This window comes from Chlamydotis macqueenii, chromosome 3, assembly GCF_036417535.1.
Source record: "Chlamydotis macqueenii isolate bChlMac1 chromosome 3, bChlMac1.mat, whole genome shotgun sequence".
In the NCBI taxonomy this organism is placed as follows: domain Eukaryota; kingdom Metazoa; phylum Chordata; class Aves; order Otidiformes; family Otididae; genus Chlamydotis; species Chlamydotis macqueenii.
The window spans coordinates 80,039,938-80,064,401 of NC_141558.1; the positions used below are offsets into that span (position 1 = coordinate 80,039,938).

The 24,464-nt window shown below is 37.2% G+C and overlaps 1 protein-coding gene across 2 annotated transcripts in view; it reads left to right on the forward strand.

The window, feature by feature from the left end:
- The window catches only part of MTA3 (metastasis associated 1 family member 3), a 147,327-nt gene that overhangs the window by 54,725 nt on the left and 68,138 nt on the right, over positions 1 to 24,464 (forward strand). For both annotated transcript variants that reach the window (XM_086745229.1, XM_086745230.1), the window contains exons 7-9: positions 4,933 to 5,035; positions 13,055 to 13,154; positions 18,915 to 19,103. In XM_086745229.1, the coding sequence (XP_086601355.1) occupies positions 4,933 to 5,035; positions 13,055 to 13,154; positions 18,915 to 19,103 (392 nt within the window). The remainder of the gene's footprint in view (positions 1 to 4,932; positions 5,036 to 13,054; positions 13,155 to 18,914; positions 19,104 to 24,464) is intronic.

Below are 24,464 nucleotides of genomic sequence, written 5' to 3' on the forward strand. Positions count from 1 at the left end.
TTTGCCTACACTTTTAAAATAATCTAAGCTTTCTCATGTTACTTTAATCAGAGAAGCTATTTGCGCATAACTCAAGTTTTATTTTTTGCAGAGTTGAGTGTAAGTTTTTGAACATTTTTTCTGGATGATTTTTGATTATCAGTACTGATGAAAATAACAAGTCACAAAAAAAAAAACCTCTGCAGAGTTTTTATAGTGAGAAGGGCTATAATTTCTGCTAGTTAAGACCAGCAGTCAGGTCGCTGTTTACCATGAATTCAATTTATGCAGAGTTGAACTTATTAAATATCAGTAGGTAAAGTTTATACATTTATCTGAAAAATGTCTTTCCTCCTATACCTCATGTAAAACTTATTTTCCCAATGCAATTAGTTTGATGTTTTGTAACCTGCTTTCTCAGTTAAGCTGTACATTCCTCCTCAATCGGTTGTTTGCAAGAAGCTGTGTGGTAATTAACCTGTGTATGAATGTATAATTCATGTTATGCAGTATGAATATGCTGACTTATTTAGCGGGGAGCTAATGAACTTTTCATTGAAGGAGAAAGCTCGGATTTTAATATCTAGATCTTTGTTCATACCTAGACAGTACAAGAAAATCCAATGTGAAGCTGTTTTTCTCATCTGTAAGTTAGAGAAAAAGTTGCAGACAAACAATCTAAATAGCAGCATGATAAGGTGGTTCATTAATTAAAATCTCATGTTCAGTGATTACTTGCCTATTTTTACAATATCTAGCACATGAAGCTGTGTTCAAAAAGATGTTTAGGGTTACCTGCAGTTAGTATACTGCCAAAGATTTCTGGCAAAAATCTGCTACATGCTGTATCAACTAAATCTGATCCCGTATTTCAGGAATAGAAATTTCATTGTGTTGCATGCTGAACTGGATTAAGGGAGGAAAAGAACTCACGAGTACCTCTCTTCCACATCCTTGCAATATAGCTAAGAGATATTGCTGTTTCGCAGGTATAAAACTGAAACACAAATACAAAGACACTGAATTTGCTTCTTACATATGTGCTAAGCATTAAGAATGTATGCATCTACAAATGCCTTCATGTTTACATGCTTAGGTATCTAGTGAGTCTGATAAATGAATCATTCAAAACTCCTGTCTGATTTCAAAAGATTGTATCAAGCCCTGAATGAATTTCCATAGTAGGAGGAATCTGTGGCACAAACCATTGGTCTGGTGTCCAACTGCTGTCCATGGATATGTCTGCCTTCTTACTGTGACCGAAGATCTCAGCTACAGATTTTCTGTCCCATGTGATTAAAGATCTAGCAGCTGATACTTCAGCCTTGCAGTCATGAGAGATGGATTCACTCAGAAAGCCGAGCACTGCAGTTGTTTAGTTTATGTGTTTGGATTGAAGTGACTGCTAAATTACTTTTTGAAAAGGAAAATGAGAGGATTATTTTGGAAAATAGTGAAAATTATGCAAAATACAAAAATTAGAAATTCTACCTGACAAGTGGAGTCATTAAAAGTTGTCCTCCTGGCTATTTTTCAATCAGAAAATTGAAAATAGACTGTTTGTCATTAAAAGTGGAATTGGCATAGTTTCCTTGAAAACAGTTTTAAAAAAAGCCCTTTTATAGATTTCTTATTTCAGTTTCTTAAAAGTATACAATATTGCAGCATTATTTTATACTGTAAAATAAAGAGAATTGCGCTCTAGGAAAATGTTCATAGTTCATATTGCAAGTTATTTTCTTTTAGTTGGATATGTTATGAGAAGAACATAGAAACGTGCTGAATTTAATGTGCTAATTACCTTGGAGGCATTTATCTGTGGGAAGTGAAGTCTAAAAGACTGACTAAGGTAGATCTTTGATTTCTTGTAGTTCATCTTTATTGCATTCCATTAAAAGTTGCATTTGGTTTACTTTTGTTTTGTAAATTTTTTTTTAAAATAGTTTTCTGAGGGGCAGACCATGCTTTCCTGTGTTTAAAATGACTAACTGAAATGCAGAATGTTTTTTTTTCTTTTTTTTTTTTTAAGAAAAAAAATAACATTTTGCTTTTTATTAAAAGAGAACCATAAGAAGTAAGGCATTGAATAAGTGATGAGGAGAAAACCAGGCATATATGTGGCCATGTACTAATGTTTTCCAGTAAAATTAATTTTTGGGATTAGATTGACTATAATAAAATTTTAAGCAGCTATCAAAATAAGTTGGATACATTGATAAGTCATACCAGCCATTCAAAAAATAGCCTTGCACTTTTCAGGAGCAGTAATTGATGTGTTGGTGATAAAGGGGGAAGGTAGCACTTGTAAAACAGAACCTGTGAGCTACAGTGAAAATGTTAAAAGTTGTCCTGGAATTTGCAGTATAAGGAATTAATACTATGGCAACTTGGATACCTGTTCAGTTTGAATGTTTTACAGTTCTGTGTCAAATTCAGCAATATAAAGGATAAATATAGAGGTGTTAACAGAGAAGTTGCATCTTAGTTTTACATCAAAAATCCTACAGTTTAAGGTACAAGTGTGGTTAACTAAGGCCAGACAGCTCAAGAAAAATAAAGGATTTTTTTATAATTACTATTTTGAAAGAAGACCTGTTTATCTCACACAGTCCTCCTGTACTGATTTTCAGCGTATTCAAAGGAAGTAAACAGTATTTTTATTCCTGAAATCAGCTTTTCAAGATTTCTACAGCACTACTTGACTGCTTCCATCATTAGGTTACTTTTCTTCCTGTTTAAGTGATAATATCCTGCTACGTAAGTGGAAAATTGGGAATGAAGTATTTTTTTTAAGTGCAGTTTGTCAGAGACCACATATCTTCTGGAAACGTCTCTGTCTACTATGGTTGCAGTAATGTTTAATATTGCAAATATTACGTTATATGTGTTTGGATTCTTTGGCATACATATTCCACTACTCGTATCTTATTTATGTCTGCTGCCATTACAAAATACTGTTGTGCAATACTGCAAATTTACCTTTATCAAAAGTTACAACAACAAGTTGTAGTAGTAATTGTTTCATTACCTCTAATTGAAGTAAGACTTGTAGTATTGCAGGTTTTTTCATCTTTTTGCAAACTTGGTTCAGGAGAGTGATGAGTTTTCATTGCATACTTGTGCTGTGCTTGTGTGATGTTCTATCTTTGCGAGAAGTATACCCTGCCTGAGTATTGTTATGATCTCTAGGATGTGACCTCCTGAAACAGTTAACTGACATTAAAGGTATTTAAAAACTGTATATTAACAGAACAAAGTTAAGTACTCAGAGATTATTTATAAAATGTAGACCCACAGTATGTCTGTCACAGATGGAAAAAATGAATGTATTGACAAGTCTGTAGTACACTGAATAAGTTTATAGTCCTAAAATCCTACACGAGATTGCCAGAAATTAACAGTTTGTCTACTGTTGGATGTGCTGGATGGGAATTCGCTTAAGCAGAAATCCCATTAGGCAGGCAATTCTTTATTGCCTCTGTATCAGAAGAAAGTAATTTACTTCATTTTTCTGAGAATTTGACTGAGATTTGTTCCTGAAACATCAGCCAGACAGCATGGTGCAGTTCCAACTTGTATATTTGGTAGGGATAAATACATGGTGCATTTTCATTTTCTTCCAGAATGAATATGCTAGAGAAACTCACCATATATGATCAGATTTCAGAAGAGTCAATGCTTAGTTTGCAGTCTGTTTCCAGACTCTGAAGTGTACAGGTTATTTCATGTCTTGATGATACTGTCCATGTTTAGACTGGCTTTTTCATTAAGTAATAAGAAATAGCACAGACTAAAGTGATCTTCTGTGTGCTCAGAGAGGTACCTACACAGCCTAGATTTTCAGAGGAAACAGAATGGCTGTATTTGAGAACAAGTTTTTTTCTTGTAGTAGCTCATAAAAGTCAGAGACAAGTACTGGCAGCCAACTAAACATTAAAGTTTTTCACATGTTCACTGAAGGAAGTACATGCTCATATTCTAGGATACTAAAGAAAGATCATGATGTTAACTTTGCTCGTCATCTGTTGTGGCCACAAATGTGGTGGCCATATCCCACAGGTAAATCTTCCCATAGTAATAGGATCTGTGTTGTCTACTTAATCAGCCTCTGTAATGTTTCTCATTTTGCAGTAGAAGTTACTGGTATAGTAGTCAAGCCAAGATTTAGGCTTACATATGAATGTGAATCATTTTAGTGTCTTCACACTTCACTGTTCTTCCAAGCAGTACAAATGCTGTACTCTTTTAATAATGAATACAGGGCAAATTAAATTGTGGAAACCAGCAACACTGTTTTGACCTTGTGTCTGTAGACAAACTGCTCTGTTCCTACAAATGGAGTTGGGAAATGATGATGTAGTATGTAGTAACTTTCTTGTGCTGTGGCCTTATATATTATGTTGTAAAAGGATATGGCTAGTTAACATACACAGCAGTTTTAATAGTATGATTTGTGTTAACAACATGGATAATGTAGTGGCTGAGAGCAAGAGGTAAAAAAAAATTAAATGTCATAAACAGAATTTTTTTCATAATGATTTTTGTTTTAGAGGCATAAAGTACGAATTGAATAGAATTTAATTGCTAAAGCTGGTTAAGTGTAAAATTAATTTTAATATGGCTTAAGTGAAACAGTAACCTTGATATAGTTGAGAAGCAATTTAAAGAAACCACTGGCTACTTAGGTGATGGTTTCAAGTTTGTAATCATATATTATTAAAGTTCTTTGATACTACACCTCCTAAGAATGCCTCCTTAAAATCAAATGCTGATGTTAAGGGAAGATATTTATTTTACTGATGCTGCATTATGAGGTTTAAATGGATAACTACTGATTGTTAAGTACTGTGTGTGTATTTAAAAACGTACAATGTCTCTTTTAAATGTAGTACAAGAAATAAACAGAGAAAAACATTGAGTAATAAGTGTTTTGTCCCATCTACCTTTTGACAGGAGAATTAGATGACAGAGAACAGGCAAAGCTGGAAGTAAAAGTATGGGATCCAGATAGCCCCCTTACTGACCGTCAGATTGACCAGTTTTTAGTTGTAGCACGGTAAGATTAAAATCCTCTAATAAAAAAAATTCATTTTCCTTTTTCTACTGACTATTTATTCCCCTATGTCATGTTACTCAACTTGTTTGCCATTTTGTGAGCCCTTCTCTTTCCCACAGTTAGCTAAAAGAGAAAATCAGACCATAACCTTCTGCATATTTATTGAAGCTACCAATACAGAAGAGAGAGAGAGTGAGTGAGTTTTGGAATAATGCTATATTGCCTGTATTTCAGGTTGTAGTAGAATTTGATACTTTAAATGTAGACATCAGTCTGTTTTCCCCTCAGTGTAAATGAAGCAGGATTTCAGTGCTAATATTTCCATCTTGTATTACATTATTTGCAATTTCATGGTGTAAAATAGAAGTTAAGAGCAGAAATAAAAAAAATGTTAACAAATGAAATCGATGCAGAACTTGCCCGGTTTACATATAATGTGAATAATATGCAGTGTAATTATTTTGGATGAATGTTGAAATGAAAGTTTTGAAGTGATGCGTTTCATTAGTGAAAAAAAATCTGATCAGTTCAACTTTAGAAATTAACATATGATTATACAGATTTATGAGGGGAAGATCAAAGCCCTTGGAATTAATAAATACTTTTTAAAATAATTTCTCTACTTTAAAAAAAAAAACCAAAACTTTTAAAACTCTGTAGACTTCTTACTGAAGGACAACTCTACACTCAAAAGATACATCATGTGTTGCCTGTCCTGTAAATCATACTTACAAATATAGTATAAAGGTACTGTTCTAATGATGGCGAAGAACTATTAATCACAGCTAATGTAGGGATTTTATCCTGAATCTCTCCATCTGCTGTATTTTCTGTAACCTGGTTGCAGAGCGTAGTCTCAAAGTTTCTGTTCTTTATTATTTCTTCCTTTTGAACAAAGCATCTCAGGAAGGAAATGGAGAAGTTGCTTTATATTTCCCATCTTATATGTGTGGTGAAATGGGTTGCTGATTTATTGTTTTACAGTTCAGGTGCTAATGCACCTGGATTTTTTCTTTATCCCCCGCTTTGTAGTGCTGTATCCTTTCTATACAGTGGTAAAAATTACCTGACCCTATTGAATTTCCAAGCAAGCCAGAGGGATATAGGTGTGAACATGCATCTGTTCAGAAGATCACAGTGCCTGGTAGATCCTTCATAGAACAGAACCCAGAAAGCAAGCTACTTCTATCACCAGCAGTATAATACCTGGACATGTATGGGCAGGCTGTTATGGGGTGCCTTAAAAATACCATCTGTGTGAAGATGATGTGCATTTTTGAAGAGTGAGTTCAGTGTCTTCACATCCATCCACTCCCTATTTTGCAGCCATTCTCGGGAGCTGGAGTAGTATGCTGTGAAGCTGAGAATGTTCCCAGAGGAGTGTACCAGTAAGCAGTCTGCTGGGAAGTGACAGAGAATAAATGAAATGTTTAGAGAAAAGCATTCTTCTCTCTTCTTCCCCTTGTTTAAGACATCTGTGCAATGCTGTGCCCTGACCAAGACTGCGTTTGTTTAGAAGTTGATAAATTTCTGTAAAGAAGGTTTTTGTTGTGGTGGGAATGGGTCTTGGTCATAGCTGACTAATTGTAGCTGTCCACAATCTTGTGGTAGGCAATCACTAGTGACCATCTATAATCAGATGTTACTCAAGTACCACTTTATTGATGTTCTTCCACAAAACTCCATTCATCTTTGTTAGCTGCTTTTGAGCTGACAGAAGCTATTTCCGAGCTCCTATATACTTGTATTCACAGGCCGTAAGGTCACTTGCATTAACTGCTTCTGAGACAGGTTTTCACCAATTGCTGGAGAGACTGTTCCCCTATGATGACTGTGGCAGCTTTAAATTCAGTATCCTGTGTGCTTGCAGGTAAAATCTTTCATTATGCTGGACCATTAAAAGCTGCTTGAGTAACAGTGGAGTTGGTATTACGATCTGGTGAACTGTGCTTACAGACTCGTAAGATAGCTCTGCTGTGGCCTAACTGCAGTGCACTGGGCATTGGCTGAGCCTGCTGGGTTTCCAGTGAGAATGGTATTTCTCTGGTTCCTGGAAGTTATGTTTAGTTTTGCAAATTTGAAATTCTGACAGTAAAAACTCTTTCCTAAATGCTTTTCTATTTATGATTTTGGTTAAATATGTGTATGCTATCTGTATTTGAAATTTCAAAAGCATTTTCACGTGATCCTTTTTACATTCTGTATCAAAGGCATCAAGTATTTCTTCTCAATGTTTTCAGTTTACTCTGGTTGAAGGAAGAGTTGCTTTTGTCCTTATAGGCTTTAGCTTTTTCAGTCACACAAGCATGCTTTGTTGGTTCTTTAGAAGGTGTTTAAATACTCTATTTTTTCTATTTGTGTTGCCCGTTTGCAAGAACATTTCTATTGGCCTCGGGCATGTAGTTTTCCCGGTCTTAAAAGGTTTGTTTACTGTGTCATGAACGAGAGGCCTTTTTTCTAGGTTTATATGCTTGATCAGTCTGGGCCTGTCACTAAGCCCTAGTTTGCAATTATCTGCTGGATATAAAGGTAGAAGAATATGCCTGTCCTGTCCGGAAATCAGAGGTAACAGTGCCAGAGGAATCTATGGAGATTTTGAAAAAAGCATAAGAGTACTTGAGCGGAAAGATCCTTAACCTTCAGTTCCCTATGTAGTCTTGCTCGACTCTGTCGATTTACAAATCTTGAAAGTCCCTTGTTGCTACTACTGAAGCATAACTTGGGCAAAGGCTCTTGCTTGAACTAGCAAAAGCATCTGTTAGGAGAAGCTTGAGGCATCAGACTAACATTCTGCTTTTGTGTTGTTTTTTGGGTTACACGCTGTCATTTATACTCTGGCAGTGAGAATTCCAGCACCATTTTCTACTCCGTTCAAAGAAGATACAGTGGCTTCAACCAATTTTTGTTCTGTTGTGTATATTGGCAACAGTTCTTCAGTGTTTGCTAGCTTCAAAGAACAGGACTCTGAGAAGCTGCAACAGCAGGTCCTGTTCCTGTTGGTAAATAGTATAGTCCAGTAGAATTGGATTTGTAGAATTGAAATGTTTTATTTTCAGGCTAACTCTAGTATGATCCTGTGGACTAAATATGAATATGTGGAATTGCTGTTTAATTTAACAGACATTCAATTTGTATGCTCCAAGATACCTTTTGATGTTGGTCAAAGTGCAGTAGCTAAGATGCTGGGGACAGCTGCTTTCAAACTTCATTCGTAATTTGAACTAAAGCACTACTATAGATGCACTCTGTTTTCACCAGTCATCTCTCTCTATCATTCCTAATGTACAAGGAATAGTTTTAATTTTAATTTGTCAAGGGGTCGAAAATGGTCCTGACCAGACTCAAACGTGGTGGGAGTTTTGAGCTCCAGTCTGGGCAGATGCTGAGAGCTGTAGATCTGACCCATTTTTTTGTTTGTTTTCTTTCTGTCTGATAGTTTGGTCTATAATTCATTACACACAAAATTTTTGGAACATTCTAGTTCCATTTATATATTTTATGACACAGTGAAACTGTTAACAGTTTAGTTCTTTTATTCTACTTTGTCTAACTAGGTCTTCTAGAAGGAATATATCTTTAAACCAGGCTATTTTCCAGGCATTTGTGGTCCCAGCTTATTTACAACTCAGAGTTTTGAAGACTAATTAAAATAGCTTTAAATCATTGCACCTCTACCTTAAAATTTTGTTGATTTATTTGAAGTTAAAATGACACCGCGTACATCTGGCTAACATAAGATGTTTCTCTTTATTTGAATACTTGCTTACTGTTTGATGTAAAATTGCAGAACGCAGAATTAAATGTTAATTATTTTGAGTTACAGCTTGATTCTTCCTGTGTTTTTTCCATTTTTAAATTTTCTCTGAGGCAGTGATTATATTCATTTGTTGTTGGTTACTATTGATTTAGTTACAAGTGCTCATGGTATATGGAGGTGTATTTGTTACAGGAATTTATCTTACAGTGAGGAAGTAAGCACAGTGCAGCTTCAGCTAGCAATGTGTCTTTCATCATATTGAGGAGAAGAACACACTCATCAACTGAGAGCAATAAGTACAAACATTTAGAAGTGTGCTCAAATAGTAGTACTCTGTTCTTGCAAGATAATTCAGTGTAGTCAGTGGCAGTAGATGGCTTGCAAAGCTCGTCAATGAAAATAAATAAGTAAAAGTCACTGGTTTGGAAGCTTCAGTATTAGTATGCTCCTGGATTCTCTTTAGGTGGTGAGAAGTGAAAGGAATTTGAGTTCATTAAAGAGGTAATGAAATTTAATGGCAGAATTGCAACATAAAATTACATGGTAAAGATGGTGAAAAATCTTGATGCCAATGCTTCACTCGCAAAACTAGCTCTCTGCTAGCAAGGTGAATTACAGCATCTAATGGTAGGCAGATGGTTTGGCAATAAAAAGAAAAAAATACATTCACATCAAGTCTACTAGGAGTATTGAAATACTGTGTGTCTGCCTGTCTCATGCTTGGCTGATACATGTTTATTCCTTCGTGCATTTGGTGTTACTGTATTTCTTCTTGACCAAATTAATTTGAAAATAACTAGTTCAGACCTGGAGCTGAAGTTCTTTTTGCGTTTTTTTTCATATGAATTTTGTTCTATTGCATTATAAAGAAAAAATTTCTGCAGCAGCATTTTAATGGACCTTCTTTTTTGGGGCTGTAAATCTACTTTGTGACTGTGAAACTGCAGGATGAAGTACAGATGGACTTTATTCACAGATTAAATCATAATCTGTGAATTAAAGTCCTAGTATATATCAGATTTTGTTTCTGTTAAATAATAAAGATTTCACATATATTCCATTTCTATTCATTATTCCATAGTCTTAGATCCTGGCACTAGATTATCTTGATTTGGTTGTCAGCTGCAATCTCTGTTGTAGTCTTTGAGAGAATGTTCTTGGTTCTGGTCTTTAAGATAATTAAAACAAGGAAAACCTAATTAAGGTAATTTGGTCTAGCCCTTAAAGCTTTTACACCTGCTTGCTGATACAGCCTGTGCAAAGAGTGATCTCTCTGCTGGAATCACTAATTATTTATCATTCTTGTTCATCTTTCTGCCACCTGTGTAATTCATGGTCTGTGTGCCTTTTGGCTTTAGATTACTTTAGGAGGCATGGGGAGTGTTGGTTTCTGTTTGAATGAAGTCTCAGTACTTCAATTACTCATTGAATAACTAATTTGTGACTAGCTCGCTGAGCACATTTTTTTGGTTACTTGAGTTTATTATTATTGAATTAAGTATAGTTTCAATTAAATATTTACAGTTATTTGGATGCTAACAACTTAATGGAACATTTACGTTAAAGAGTCTGCTTAGAAAAAATTAGTCTGATTATTCAGTCTGCATTTGTTTAATACTGAGTTCTATTTTGGTAGCAGGTAGGTGAAGACAATAGTGTGTCTTCTGGAAATAGGCATTGGTTAGTTATCAATTTTTTTTTTTTCATTTTAACATTTTGAAAATAATTCTTTGGTGGTATTAGAAAAAAAATCATACAAGTTAAAATGACAAAGGAAATCTTTGACCTTTGTATCAATATGTTCCTCATACCTGTGTTTTAAATACATTAATTTTTATAATTTTTTTTATTTTAATGATTTCCAAAATTAATACTGAATTTGGATTTGGATTGCATGGCTAGATTTGACAGAGCACTGTGTATCACTGTTAAATTTTGAGACTAGTTACTATTTAACAGCCAAATGCTCTAGAATTCCAACACTTATTTGGATTGTCTGAAAAAAATTATTGTCTTAAAGTTTCCAGGGAAAGGGGAACTGGAAGTTTTGTTAGTTTCAAGGTATAGCCACAGACACACATACGCCTCCCTGTCTCCCCCTCAAAATGGCACACTGCCTGCTCTTTATGATGGTTCTTATTTTGCATTCACGTACCCTGCGCTCCTACGCATCATTCCTCTGACGGTTGTGATCTTCTCCTACTCAGTACAGCACTGGAAGTGATGTCAGCTGGTGCATCAGCTCTTACTTCTTTATCACGTATTTGAAATAAACCTGGCTTTATATTGTGTGTTAATTTTGACTTTGCACATTGGGCAACATATTTCACGTACTCTTGGGCTCTGAAGTCAGCCTAAAAAATTTGATGTGCTGGAGAGCAACTTGTGAGAATGTACTCTTTGTAATTTTTATAGCATATGCTGATTTTATTTTAGAAATATCGTCGAAAGAATATAATGTTAATTATGCAAAAGAAAGATAAGAAGCTTGTATGTAGCAGCGGAAGGGAAGTACAGTCATGCCACGTGCTGCTTTGCTGATTTGAACAGTAGCAACAGAAGGATCACAGGAAAGACTGTTTAGCTAGAACCCTTATCAATGCCAACATGTTTAAAGAGGTTGACTGACTATCAGGAAATGTGTTCACAATAGAGCCTTATTCTTGAGACTGATTTGTGGACAAATACTGTTTTATGTACTGCCAAACTTCTAAAAAAAAATAAGATAGAATGTGTATGTGTTCTTGTCACATATTTGCCATCTCTGCAAAGAGGGAGCAAAGGTTGTGGAACAACGTTTGAATGTAACTTATATATTCCAGAGCCTTTAGAAATTAAACCAGTTAATATCTGAAATGTGTGAATCACTGCTGTTGAATCTTCACTATGTCTTACAAGTTTTTGGCAGCAAGTACTGAAACATGCATTCAGTGTTAAATGTTTTGAGATTCAAGATAAAATTGCAGTAACAGCTGTTATTACTAGTTCCTCCATGATCAATAATATGCCTTAGAGGGTTAAACTCTTGACGCACATTACATTATTTTATTCTTGAATACCGAGTTTATAGTACACAACTTTCAGTGTATTGATCTCTGTCAGTGACATTCCTCTTTGGTATAATTCTGCACTTACAACTTGCACGGAGTGTAATTGCTGAGTGAGGCTTCAGTCCTTAGTCCAGAGGCTTACACTGTATGAAAAATGTTAGGTGAGTAGTTAGATCTTTGAATTTACAAGGACTTCTGTCGTGTCATACCTGCAACAAATAATTTGTTTCTAATATCATAGTGACACAGTGCCCCTCAAAAGTTATTACACAAAACTGGGTAGTGGAGCAACTTCTGTTCTATTAATTAATTAATTAATCTTTCTTACGTGTTGCTCCATCTTTGCTCGCTTGGTGTATGATGTACTGAGCCCAGTCAAATTCTCTTACGCATCTTTCCCTTCGCTGTGTGTGATATTTAGATGTGTTTCCAATAGAAGTTTGCAATTTAGAACAGTCACTGTAACACTAATTCTCCATCTCTATTCCTTATATTTGTTGCTCTGGTAAGTGTAATAAATGTTATGTACAATTCATCAACAAAAGTGGGGAAAAAAAACCAACCCAAACATAAAGGTTTGGATAAAAACCTGTCTGTTTTATAATGCTGGAATGCTTTTGTTAAGTAGATTGAGAGATCAATTTATTTCGTTATTACTTAAAACCTGTGATAAAAATATTATTTTGGAGGTACCTTAGACTAAGCTAATATGCTTTCTTTGCCTCCCTAATGGAAGTAGTACACATACATTACTGAAGTGAATAAAATGTTATTAAATGTTATTTCCTCACAGGAATATGGTGAACTCCCTTTTTTAACTGTGTTGTAACTTGTTAAATAGTGTTGTGGCTTATTAATTTAAAAAATAATACTCACAGTTGTAAAACCCAAGCTGAGTAGGATCTTGGACTTTATAATTAATAAAAAATTGGTACATTAAAAAGTTGATACATGAGAATTCTCTGAGTATCTTTTGTTTCTATGCTGCTGTTCTTATATATAAGTTGTTAGTTTGGGGGGAGAAGGTCAGAGTTTTTACTGCAGTGTTTAGTGATTTATCTTTATCAAATTGTCCTTTGTTAGCAAAGATCTGAAATCTTAAGAGTATGTGATTTATTTTTCAAAGTGCACTTTTATAGATATGACATAGTCTGAAAATAAAGGAGGTTGCATCTTTCTTTGTATTTACAGTCTGCTGTTGTTCTGTTGTAGTGCGGTTGGCACATTTGCTCGAGCATTGGACTGCAGTAGTTCTGTCAGGCAACCTAGTTTACACATGAGTGCAGCTGCTGCTTCCCGAGACATCACACTGGTAGGCGACTTCTTAAAAACTCTACAGCTTTTTTTTCTATCTGTGAATTCAACAGTGTCTGTTGCTTCAGAGTTCCTGTACTCCAGATATCTGTTTTCCTTTAGATGCCTGTGTGCAAGGTGCGTATGTATATGGTAGAAAATCCTGTCTGTTTTCTGTAAGCTTATTTGTGCTGCCCTTGTAATCGTACTGTAAATCACTTGACTTCAGCTGCAATATATTTAAATATAATATCTTCATATGTGATAGTTTGCACAGCAGAGTGAATAGTACACCTTGTATAGGGATTCATTCAGTATAAATGATTGACAGTTTTATTTAAAGTATATGGTAATAAAGCTGATTGAAAATTGTTTAGGTAATATTTTGTACTTACTAGTTGGGTGTGTCAGGAAATTTTCTAAAGGATAAGCAATATGACTTTATAAGCAACTTTCTGAAGAACATTTTACTTAGGATATCCTTAGGATGTTTCCTTAGTTTGTTAAAGTATTCACTGTAATGTAAGCATCTTTTAGAGAAAGTTAAAAATATGTCAACTACAGACCAAAGTTTTCTCTCTGTACATTCATATTAGCTGAGATGACAAGATGTACTACGGTAGTAAAAGCATGCCAAGAAAGCTGTGTGAGGACAAAAAATCTCACTGTTTTGTAGAATCAAGTTGGACTTAGATTTCCAAAGACATCAGCAGGAGTTGTTTATTATTTTAAGTATTTGTGTACAGAATCTTGATGATGATAGTTAAGGCTAAAGTAGATTACAATTTATCAGATACTTGAGTATTTGAACTAGAGAACACTTGATTAAAGTAACAGATCAGTTTAAAACAGTTAAGATACTGTCTTATAAAGTGGCTAGAGAGCCCATGGAATTTAGTTACACACAATTTTGTGGGAACAGACAGTGTAAGTACGTTAAAAAAAGTTAGAAAAATTATGAGCCATGGGTTCATAAATGGATACTGAGGAGAATAGGGAGAGAGAGACCATCTAGCATTCAAAATTCCCAATGTTTGTAGATGCTAGTGAGTGAAATGGGAATTGACCTCAGACTGTGGTTAGACTTACTTCATATTTTCTCTAAGTAACATCCCCTGGTGCTGCTGTCGGAGACAGAATGCTTGGCTAGATGGATGACTAGTCTGATTCAGTAGGGTAGATTTTATATTCCAGATAAAATATATTCATTAGTATTATGGGGAAAAAATATTTAATTTCTTAATTTTGCAATGTACTCAAACACTATTAAACAGGAAATTGATTTAATCTGGATTATGGTAGTGTAGTAAAGGCAGTAGCAAAATGTAATGTTTTCAGTAAAACTCAAAATGAGTTTTCTGTTTCACATTTGCTGATATGACCTTACCAAGACAATTTGGATCACATGAGGTGCTCTATTTTTTCTATAAAAATAGTTTAGTTTAACATTTTTCATTTTATGAAGATTTCATTGGATTAAGAACTTCTAATCAATCCCACACGCCGCACATCCTTCTTAGTTTATTCAGTGATTAATAGAATAGATTCGTCCTTATAGCAATTTCTTCCTGTTTGAAAGTACATGTGCAATGCTACTAATAAAGGGATACCTTTTGTGTTTGAGTGCTGTATAAATGTTTCTCCTTTGCAAATGATCTATTAAGTTCCATTACATTTAATGAAAAGCATATCTTACAATGAGGCACCAGAGGAGCCATCCTAGGTTTAATTATTGTGTCTATCTGTTGTCATTCTCCTACCCCCTCAGCTTTTTAAAACCCTCCTCTTTTCCTTTTTGGCAATGTACTTCCTTCTAAGTTAAGAAAAGACGTATTTGTCACTGTAGTAGTTACTCTTTCAGACATTCCCATGTTAATTGGGAGCATATTTTGAGCAGCAGTTAAAGTTAGTACAGACATTTGCAGAACTTGCGGTGTATCTCATTTATACTTTGGAAGGGCTGTAGGTGCATAACACTAAGAAAATTATACTGTCTGTATTCTTAATGCAAGGCAGATATCCTTGCACCTGAAGTGCTTTTAATGGGAGTTCTGTACACACATGTAGCTTTCCAGTATTCCTAATAAGTTGTTTCAATTAGAGATCACTGTAAACAGACTGATAAAAAAAAAAAAAGGTACAATAAATGCATAGGTTATAAACATGAATAAATTTGAGGTGCATATAACATTAGGGAGGCCTTGCAGCTTAACAGCAAGTGAGAGGCTACTTTCAGGCTTCCTTATTTTGAAAACATGGAGAAGGTAATGAGACAAGGCAGGAAACTACCAGTGCTTTCAGAAAACCCTATTGAAAGGTATGGCACAATGTATGTTTACCTTTTTAGATTATAGTAAATGTTCTTTTCTTAGAGTGATAAAGACTTGTGAGGCAAACAATTAGCTGAAGCTTGCTCTTTTGGCCTTCTCAGAGGCTAGTTGTTTTGTAAGGATAATTGATCTCTGGGAAGAGAAAGAAACTGGGAAGACTTCCTGTTTCGGATTCCTAAACATAGTGTAGTGCATACACTAATGACAAGAGCCATTAAAGCAAAGCAGGTTGATCGAAGGTCTTGCTCTTTGTGGTGGGCTTGTTCAGAAGAGCCCACACTACTTTACTCTAAGGACGTAAATCTGGTTTTGGATGTCTCTTCAAAATGAAAAGTATGAACAGGTTTTTCCTTTGCATTTTCAGCGATGTCTTTTTAACGTTTTTTGTTAGACTTCCATTTATGTGGCTTCTAAGATAAACATGCTTAAAATATTACTGAATTACAGAATCCATACTCTGTTTCTAGTTTAAATGCTTTATTGGAGGCAGTACAGTCTAGTTGATTTAACTAGATTGAAAATGCAGCTGGTTTGGGAAATGTATGTTAACAGCTTGTTTGCTGTATGCCCTGTTATTCCCTTTCTTCCCAGTTCTGTGCAGCCCTTCCTTAGCTTTTGGTGGATAGTTTTCTTCTTTTACCTGCTTAAATTTGGACTTGCTATTCCTTCTCTCTCTGTGGCTAATACCTTTCTTCTGGTGGGACCTTTTGTCTGTCCTGAACCGTATGCTTTGAGCAAGAATTCTTAGGAAAGAGTGGTTCTTCCCCTATCCTTCAAGCTTCTGTTTGGGAGAGGCAAGGCTGGGTCTTCCCAGCCTCCTGCTCCCTAGATATCAGGTAACCACTAGTTGTTTCTTGCAGTCCTCTCATCCTTGGATAAAGCAGATAAAAAGGAGATACTCCAGGACTTTTTGTCTTGGGCTCCAGTAATGTCTTCAGGCTGCTCTTGCTTTTGCTAGCACAATTTTCTCACTGCAGTGTGGGAATTTGATGGCAGGTGAGGGCTGACAAACCTGCAGAAGGCAAAGCGTTGCTATCAGGAGCTTGTTAGTGGTCTTCTGTTACAAAACAGCTCAGTGAAGATGTGCTGGTTTTATGTAGCAGAGAGGGCTACAGTGGCAGCTTCTGTGAGGAGCTGCTAGAAGTTTCCCCTTTATCTGGTGGACCTGGCCAAGCCTAGGGTGGACCTGCTGCTGGCCAGGGCCAAGTTCATTGTTGACAGTAATAACATATCTGTGATAACATATTTAAGAAGGGGAAAATAAATTTTAAAAAAGGAAAGAGGAGCAAAGAAGCAGAGGTGGGGGCAGAGAGGAGGAGGCAGAGCAAGCCTTGTGGGCCTTGCGGCCCTTGCCCTCTGGCCTCCAACTGGGCAGCTGTCTGGGCCCAACTTGGCCCGGCCAAGAGAAGTGAAGAGAGATGTGAAGAGAACATGAGAGGCATCTACTTGCGCCTGTTTGTGAAGAATTTTTTTGTGAGAGGAATGGCTGCAGACGCCAAGGTCAGTGAAGAAGGAGGGGGAGGAATAATGCGGCTCCTGGCCAGGATTCCCCTGCAGCCCATGGTGCAGCCCAAGGTGAAGCAGGCTGTCCCCCTGCAGCCCATGGAGGACCCCACGCCAGGGCAGGCAGATGCCCAAAGGAGACTGTGGCCCGTGATGGGCCTGCACTGGGGCAGCCGTTCTGGAGGGACTGCACCCCGTGGAAAAATGACCTGGTCTGGAGCAGTTCATCAAGGGCTGTAGCCCATAGGAGGGACCCCACACTGGAGCAGGGGAGGAATGTGAGGAGTTATCCCCCGAGGAGAAAGGAGCGGGGGGAAAACACAATGTGTGATGAACTTGGTCCCGAGCAGGGCTAAACTACAAGACAGTACTTATCCATAGAGTTCATTATGAGTTTTTTCTTTAGTAATATAAAAAAAAAAAGCTTTATGGAATCAGAAGTTTATTATAGATGGAAAAATGAACATAAGGCAAGAGCAAGATCGTGATTTATTCACTTTTATTGTCATTTTTAAGAAAGTTGGTATCAGCGTATAGATCTGGATTTATCAGCCGCTCAGAACATGCCGCGTGTGTGTTGCTTTCCCAAGGGCTACAATTTAAACAAAGATTAAACCCATGATAATAAGTATACTGTAAGAGTTCAATCTTAGATCTGGATTGTTCATTGCCTGAATGATAAGCAATAAACTGGTAGTTTAATTTTACATTCTCTAATTTAAAGATTATGGATTTTAGAGATTATGTTACATGTTTGTTTCCATATTAGAATACGTCATTTTAATAATAGATTTTTCTCAAGGCTGGTGAATTTGATTTTAGCCGTAAGTAAAATGACATATTGTAGGATAATAGTGACATTACTTCTTGCAGACGAAACAATTCAAGAATCTTGTGCTTGATAGCTTTCAAAGAGGTACACTGAAAGCTGGAGGACTTAAGCCACTCATAGGAGATGGCGAAAGATAAGGAGAATTTATTTGCAATACATTTGTATGCAGAAGCTCAACTAGAATTGCTTTGTAAGTGCTATACTCACACACAATGCAAGAGTGTTCCTTCCTTGAAAGGTTTTGGGTGCCCCCTCTTGTGAGTTTAGTTTAGGACTGTGTGAGAGATTGCATGTTACAATTACAGCTTATTGCGGTAGAGGTACAAACGGATGGGAGGTTGGTGTTATGCAGTCATGCGCGTTGTTGTGCTTTATACATCTAATACCTCCTTCAGCACAGCAGTTGAAGATTGTGGTGGGGGAGGCATTTGGGACACTGAGTCAGAAAGGCTTCTTGTATGTTTCTCATTTTCACTGAGCGTGGATTTGTGATGTAGTTGCTTAGTTTTCATATTCCCCATCATTGGTTAGTGATGTGAGCATTCAGTGTTACCTCTCATGTGAAAGGCTATAAATTGTTCGTTATCCATTTTCCCCTTCTGTAAAGGAAAGTGAAGCAAACAAACCTCATTTACTTGTCTCTGACAGCAGATTTCAGTAAGGGACAAAAATCTTGCTTGTTTTTCAGTATGGTGATAATGAAAACAATAAATTACTTACTTCCCTAGCAGTGAGAATATTGAGCACGTAAATGTCTGAGCATACTATTTAGAACTTCTGTCAATTGAAGATGGCCCCTCAGTCACTATATACCACTGTGTCTATTGGGTTACTTGGAACCAATTTTTACCAACTAAAGATTCTCTAGAAATGTTTGCTAGTGATTTGCAGGAACTAATAAACTAATGTCATTTTTAATAAACATTTTAGTAAGGCATTTCCTTTCTCAAATTAAGTAGTAAACAAAGTCTGTGATATCAAGATAATTTCTAAATTTAGCATTAGTTGAGGCTTCTTGCATGGCTTATAGAAAATAAGATATTGAATTTGCATTAACTGAAATGGGCTGCTGTCTATTTAAACAAGTTTTTTGTTATCTCCTCCTCCTTATTAGTTTCATGCAATGGATACACTGCATAAACAGAACTATGATTTGAGCAGTGCCATCAGTGTTCTAGTGCCACTTGGAGGGCCTGTCTTGTGTAGAGATGAAATGGAAGAGTGGTCAGCATCAGAAGCTAGTTTGTTTGAAGAGGCATTGGAAAAGTATGGCAAGGACTTCAATGACATTCGACAAGACTTTGTAAGTATGAAAGTAGTACACTTTCCTGTTACTTTATTTTCGCATGGATGAGCGTCACTCCTTTCTGTAGATTTGGAAGATTATCTAGAGGAGAAATCTGTGTAGCTTTTATATGTAATTAACATAAACATACATTTTATCCGTATGAAAGTCAATATACTTTCTTGTTTGGTGCCGTTCTTTGGAAAGATGTTAACAGAAGATAATCTGTTTAATGGTTTAACACCAGCTAGGATGTCTCATGCTGATGTGTTTTGATAAGGATTTCACAAGCATCTGATAAAGTTCTAGCAGCTTTTTGGAACTTTTCCACAATTTCCGTTGCAATTCATTAGTAGCTACGTGGCTGACTCCCCTGAGTGTTTTTGGAAAAGCTGGGATTTCTTTCTATGGTTAGCAGAATGAAATTCATATTCAGTTAGCTTTTAAAGTGCACTACAGGGAGTTATTTTGACATACTAAGTATTTTGGCACTTCTGAAAAGTAAAGGAAATGTTTTCCAATATGTTCTAACTACACTGGTTTTGGTACTGAAATACCAGACTATAGGGCAGAAAAGCTTTTATTTGCTGGATTCCATCTAATGCAGAGGAAGTAGAAGAAATTGATTGTAACACTGATTACTGGAACTGCTGGTAACCTGTCTGCAAAATTTTTGCTTGTTTCTTGGAGAGCCTCTTTCTTCCAAGGAAAATTATTTCCTCTGTTCTACTAAGTTCAGGTTGGTCTTTGTGAAAAGGTTAGGATTTGAGCCAAAGGAATTCCATTATTTAAGACTGAAGTCAATGGAAACATTTTCATAACGACTCATTCTGCTTGACTCTGAGAGCTCAGATATTTTTTTTCCTTTGCAGATGTTACTGATAGTCTTTGTGAGGGGAAAACGGTACTATATGGTAAATGTAGAAGTCCTTCCAAGATGGAGTGCAGGACAGTGGGAGGAGGCTTGGCACTGAGCTGAGCTGTCTTTTCTTCACTTTCACAGTTCTAAAATGAAACAGATAATTGAGTGAAGGTGGGAAGGGAAGGCTATTGTTTTTTTTAAGAACTGACATTTTAACAAGTGTATTATATCTGCACGTTATTTTTGAGATTCCTAAGGGAGAAAATGTTCACTGCATTCATCACATAAAGTTGAAAATTACATCATGGATGAAATAGCTCTAAGTTTAAGAAAATATGATTGTAAAAGAGTATTTTAGAGTTTTAGAACTGAAATATTAATGTAAACTACAATTCCTTATTATTTCTCATACAGATAAATGTTCCTCATCTGTAATTGTACAATGTGAGTTAAGTAGCTATGTCTTCTAACTAAATGTTTCCTAATACATACTATTAGGCTTTTCAAAATGCCTAAAGCATATATTATAGGTTTTATTGGCTGTTTTCAAGTTGAGTCCTGACACAATTTGTGACCAAGTATATCTAAGCCTTGTCTGTGGTGTTTATGTGATATTTTTATTTTCTGTATAATTTCTGTGTTCTGTTACATGTAATTTTGTTGATATGCATACATTAAAGTGATAGAGTGCAATAATGTGTTGCGGGAATCAGGCATTTGTAATGTTCAAATGCTAGAAGCTCTTTAAAATGCTCAATATTTGTCTCGGGTAGACTCCTGATACCCTCCTGTCACTGAATCTTCCTTCCGAAAACAGATATTTTCCGTTGCCTTCCTCACAAAGTGAGAAGCATGCACAGATCTAGAGAGAGGGTTCCGTAACCTACTGAGGGTACATTAATGATGAGGCAGAGTGTTTCAGAAATAGATATAGTCTCATTTAGTTAGAAAAGGGACATTGTCTGTCCTTAATGAGTTTTTGTTACCTTTGGAAAAGTGGCATGTCATTTTTAAAACATCGTTAGAAAAACATCTGTTTTACATATCAATTCATATGGTATTGGTAACTTAGTGCGCACAATCTTGATCTAGTTCTACGTAACTTGGAAGCTTTCAATTACATTAATTATTGTCTAATCTTGGGATATCTTAATTTCCCTAGAGTAAAATTTGTGTTGTCACTTGTTGTGTAGCATTCTAAAGGTATAGGGATTTAAAAACAAACATTTGGTTTTAAGTAATCATCTAAAATACTCCATCAAGATTTAGATATGGATAGATAAAAAGTTTCTGCAAGGTGAGGTGGGTGTAAGTTTGTAGCACTTAAGCAGTGGTTATCCATGAGAATATATTTATCTGTAATCATCCCTCTCTTGGTGGCTAGTTGTTGAAAAGTAAATACGTGGTGTAAAAGCACAGATAAAGAAGCTAATGCATTTGTAGTGTAGATGCTGACTTGTTTGAGTGTCCAGGTGAGATCTAATGATAAAATTATATCCGCTGGTGCCTGAGATCAGACTTGAACGTAAGCAGTCAGGCAGTGGTGCCACAGCACAGGCAAGACTGTCGTGTTGCCTAGCAGAAAGTGGTTGGTAGCAGTCTCCTGAAGCAGAAGGGTTATGTAGCGCCTGCTTGAGTTGTCATATGCCAGAGGAGTTGCCTTTTCTGCGTTGTCCTGAATTTGCAAGGTGTGGCAGCTGCAATTACAGGCTTTACATGATAGTTCTCTAAAGGGCAGCTTCATTTACTTTTCCAGCAATTAGTAAGAACTGGCACTGTTTGACATTTAATGTGTAGCTCAAGCATTAAGCTATAAACATTAAATATTGGTAGGCAAGACAATTATTTTAAATTAAGTGGTGTAAAGGAGTTTACCTTTTTTTTTATAGACAGAAACTCATTTGTTATCAAATTACCAGTCTACCCTTTGAATAATCATTGTCATCAGCTATTGACTCATCAGCTGTTACAGGAGCTCATTTGTTGAGGTTCTGCTGTCTTTAAGAACCTGTTTGAATCCTAGTTAATCTAAACTTTTAAAGTTAATTGAATTTATTTGAATTACTTCACATCCCAAAGTAGAAGAATCATAGAATCATAGAATGGTTAGGGTTGGAAGGGACCTTCAAAGGTCATCTAGTCCAACCCCCCTGCAAGGAGCAGGGACATCCCTGACTAGATCAGGTTGCTCAGAGCCTCATCCAACCTGGCCTTGAACGTTTCCAGAAATGGGGCCTCCACCACCTTTCTGGGCAACCTGTTCCAGTGTTCTATAACTCGCATTGTAAAAATTTTTTTCCTAATTTCTAATCTAAATCTACCCCCCTCTATTTTAAAACCATTACCTCTCGTCCTATCGCAACAGGCCCTACTAAACAGCCTTTCCCCATCTTTCTTGTAGGCCCCCTTCAGGTACTGGAAGACCACTATAAGGTCTCCCCGGAGCTTCCTCTTCTCCAGGCTGAACAGCCCCAACTCTCTCAGCCTGTCCTCATAAGAGAGGTGCTCCAGCCCTTTTATCGTCTTCGTGGCCCTCCTCTGGACCTTCTCCAACTGGTCCATGTCCTTCTTGTGCTCGGGGCTCCAGAACTGGACACAATACTCCAGGTGGGGTCTCACCAGGGCAGAGTAGAGGGGGAGAATCACCTCCCTCGACCTGCTGGCCACACTCCTCTTGATGCAGCCCAGGATGTGGTTGGCCTTCTGGGCTGCAAGGGCGCATTGCCTGCTCATGTTAAGCTTCTCATCCACCAGCACTCCCAAGTCCTTCTCCTCAGGGCTGCTCTCGATCCATTCCCCGCCCAGCCTGTATTTGTGCCTGGGATTGCCGTGACCCAGGTACAGGACCTTGCACTTGGCCTGGTTGAACTTCATGAGGTTGGCAGGGGCCCACCTCTCCAGCCTGTCAAGGTCCCTCTGGATGGCATCCCTCCCTTCCAGCGTGTCGACAGCACCACACAACTTGGTGTCGTCGGCGAGCTTGCTGAGGGTGCACTCTATCCCACTGTCCATGTCGCCGACAAAGATGTTGAACAGGGCCGGGCCCAGCACGGACCCCTGAGGGAGGCCACTCGTGACCAGTCTCCACATGGACATTGAGCCGTTGACCACCACTCTCTGAGTGTGGCCATCCAGCCAACTCCTTATCCACCGAGTGGTCCGTCCATCAAACCCATGTCTCTCTAGTTTAGAGAGAAGGATGTCGTGCGGGACAGTGTCAAAAGCTTTGCACAAGTCCAGGCAGATGATATCCGTTGCTCGTCCCTTGTCCACTGATGCTGTCACCCCATCAGAGAAGGCCACCAAATTGGTCAGGCACGATCTGCCCTTGGTGAAGCCATGTTGGCTGTCACCAACCACCTCCTTGCTCTCCATGTGCCTTAGCATGGTTTCCAGGAGAATCTGCTCCATGACCTTGCCAGGCACAGAGGTGAGGCTGACTGGCCTGTAGTTACCCGGGTCTTCCTTATTCCCCTTTTTAAAAATTGGGGTTATGTTCCCCCTCTTCCAGTCATCGGGGACCTCACCAGACCGCCACGACTTCTCAAATATGATGGCCAGTGGCTTGGCAACTTCATCTGCCAGTTCCCTCAGGACCCGCGGATGGATCTCATCAGGACCCATGGACTTGTGCACCTTGAGGTTCCTCAGATGATCCCGAACCTGCTCTTCGAGTACAATGGGCAGTTCTTCATTCTCGCAGTCCCTGCTTGTGCCTTCTACAGCTTGGGCGGTGGGACAGGAATGTAGAATGATTGAAGAATGGTTGTAGAATGGTTGAAGACTGAGTATTTTATATTTTCCAAATATAAGTATTTTCCTGATGGTAAGAGACAGCTGTTAGGCTTGTTGATTCTTAGTTTTTCATTATCACAAGTTTTCATGAATTTGTAACTGTTACATCTCAAATATGGCAGGAAAGGCCTTGGGAATCAGACTTGAACCATTTATAGAAAACAGGTGCAACTGTTCTCCAACTTCAGAAAATTGTGAAAACATGCCTTAAAGTTAACATGTTCATTTTAAGATACTTTATAATCCTGAGTTTTTCATTCTGGTCTGATTTGAGTAGTCCATTTTTACCCTGCAGAAGATGAAGAAACTGAAAATTCCCTCTCCATGTTTGTGTACTGCTGACACCTCTTTGCTAATTTTCTGCTACGAAAATGCCATGCAGATGGTAATTTTTACTTCTTTCAATTAGAGTTTAATAAAACTTGGTTATGAGAGTACATTATTCTGTGCCTGTTCACAGCTTCTCTGGCAGTTGAGTGCAACCTGTGGAAAATTCACATGCTCCATAGTTTTTTGTAGGTGTATAGGTAAACATAGGAATACAGGATAGTTGTACTCAGTCTATCAAACAGGTTTTCTGAGTTGTGAATCAAACTGTAGAAGATTTTATGGTTATCAAGTCCAAGCACCTTAATTATTTTTTCTGTAATTGTAGATGCCTACTGAGTGAATGAACATATGGGTGTCGCAATCATACTTAAACAGATTAAAGTATTTTCTAG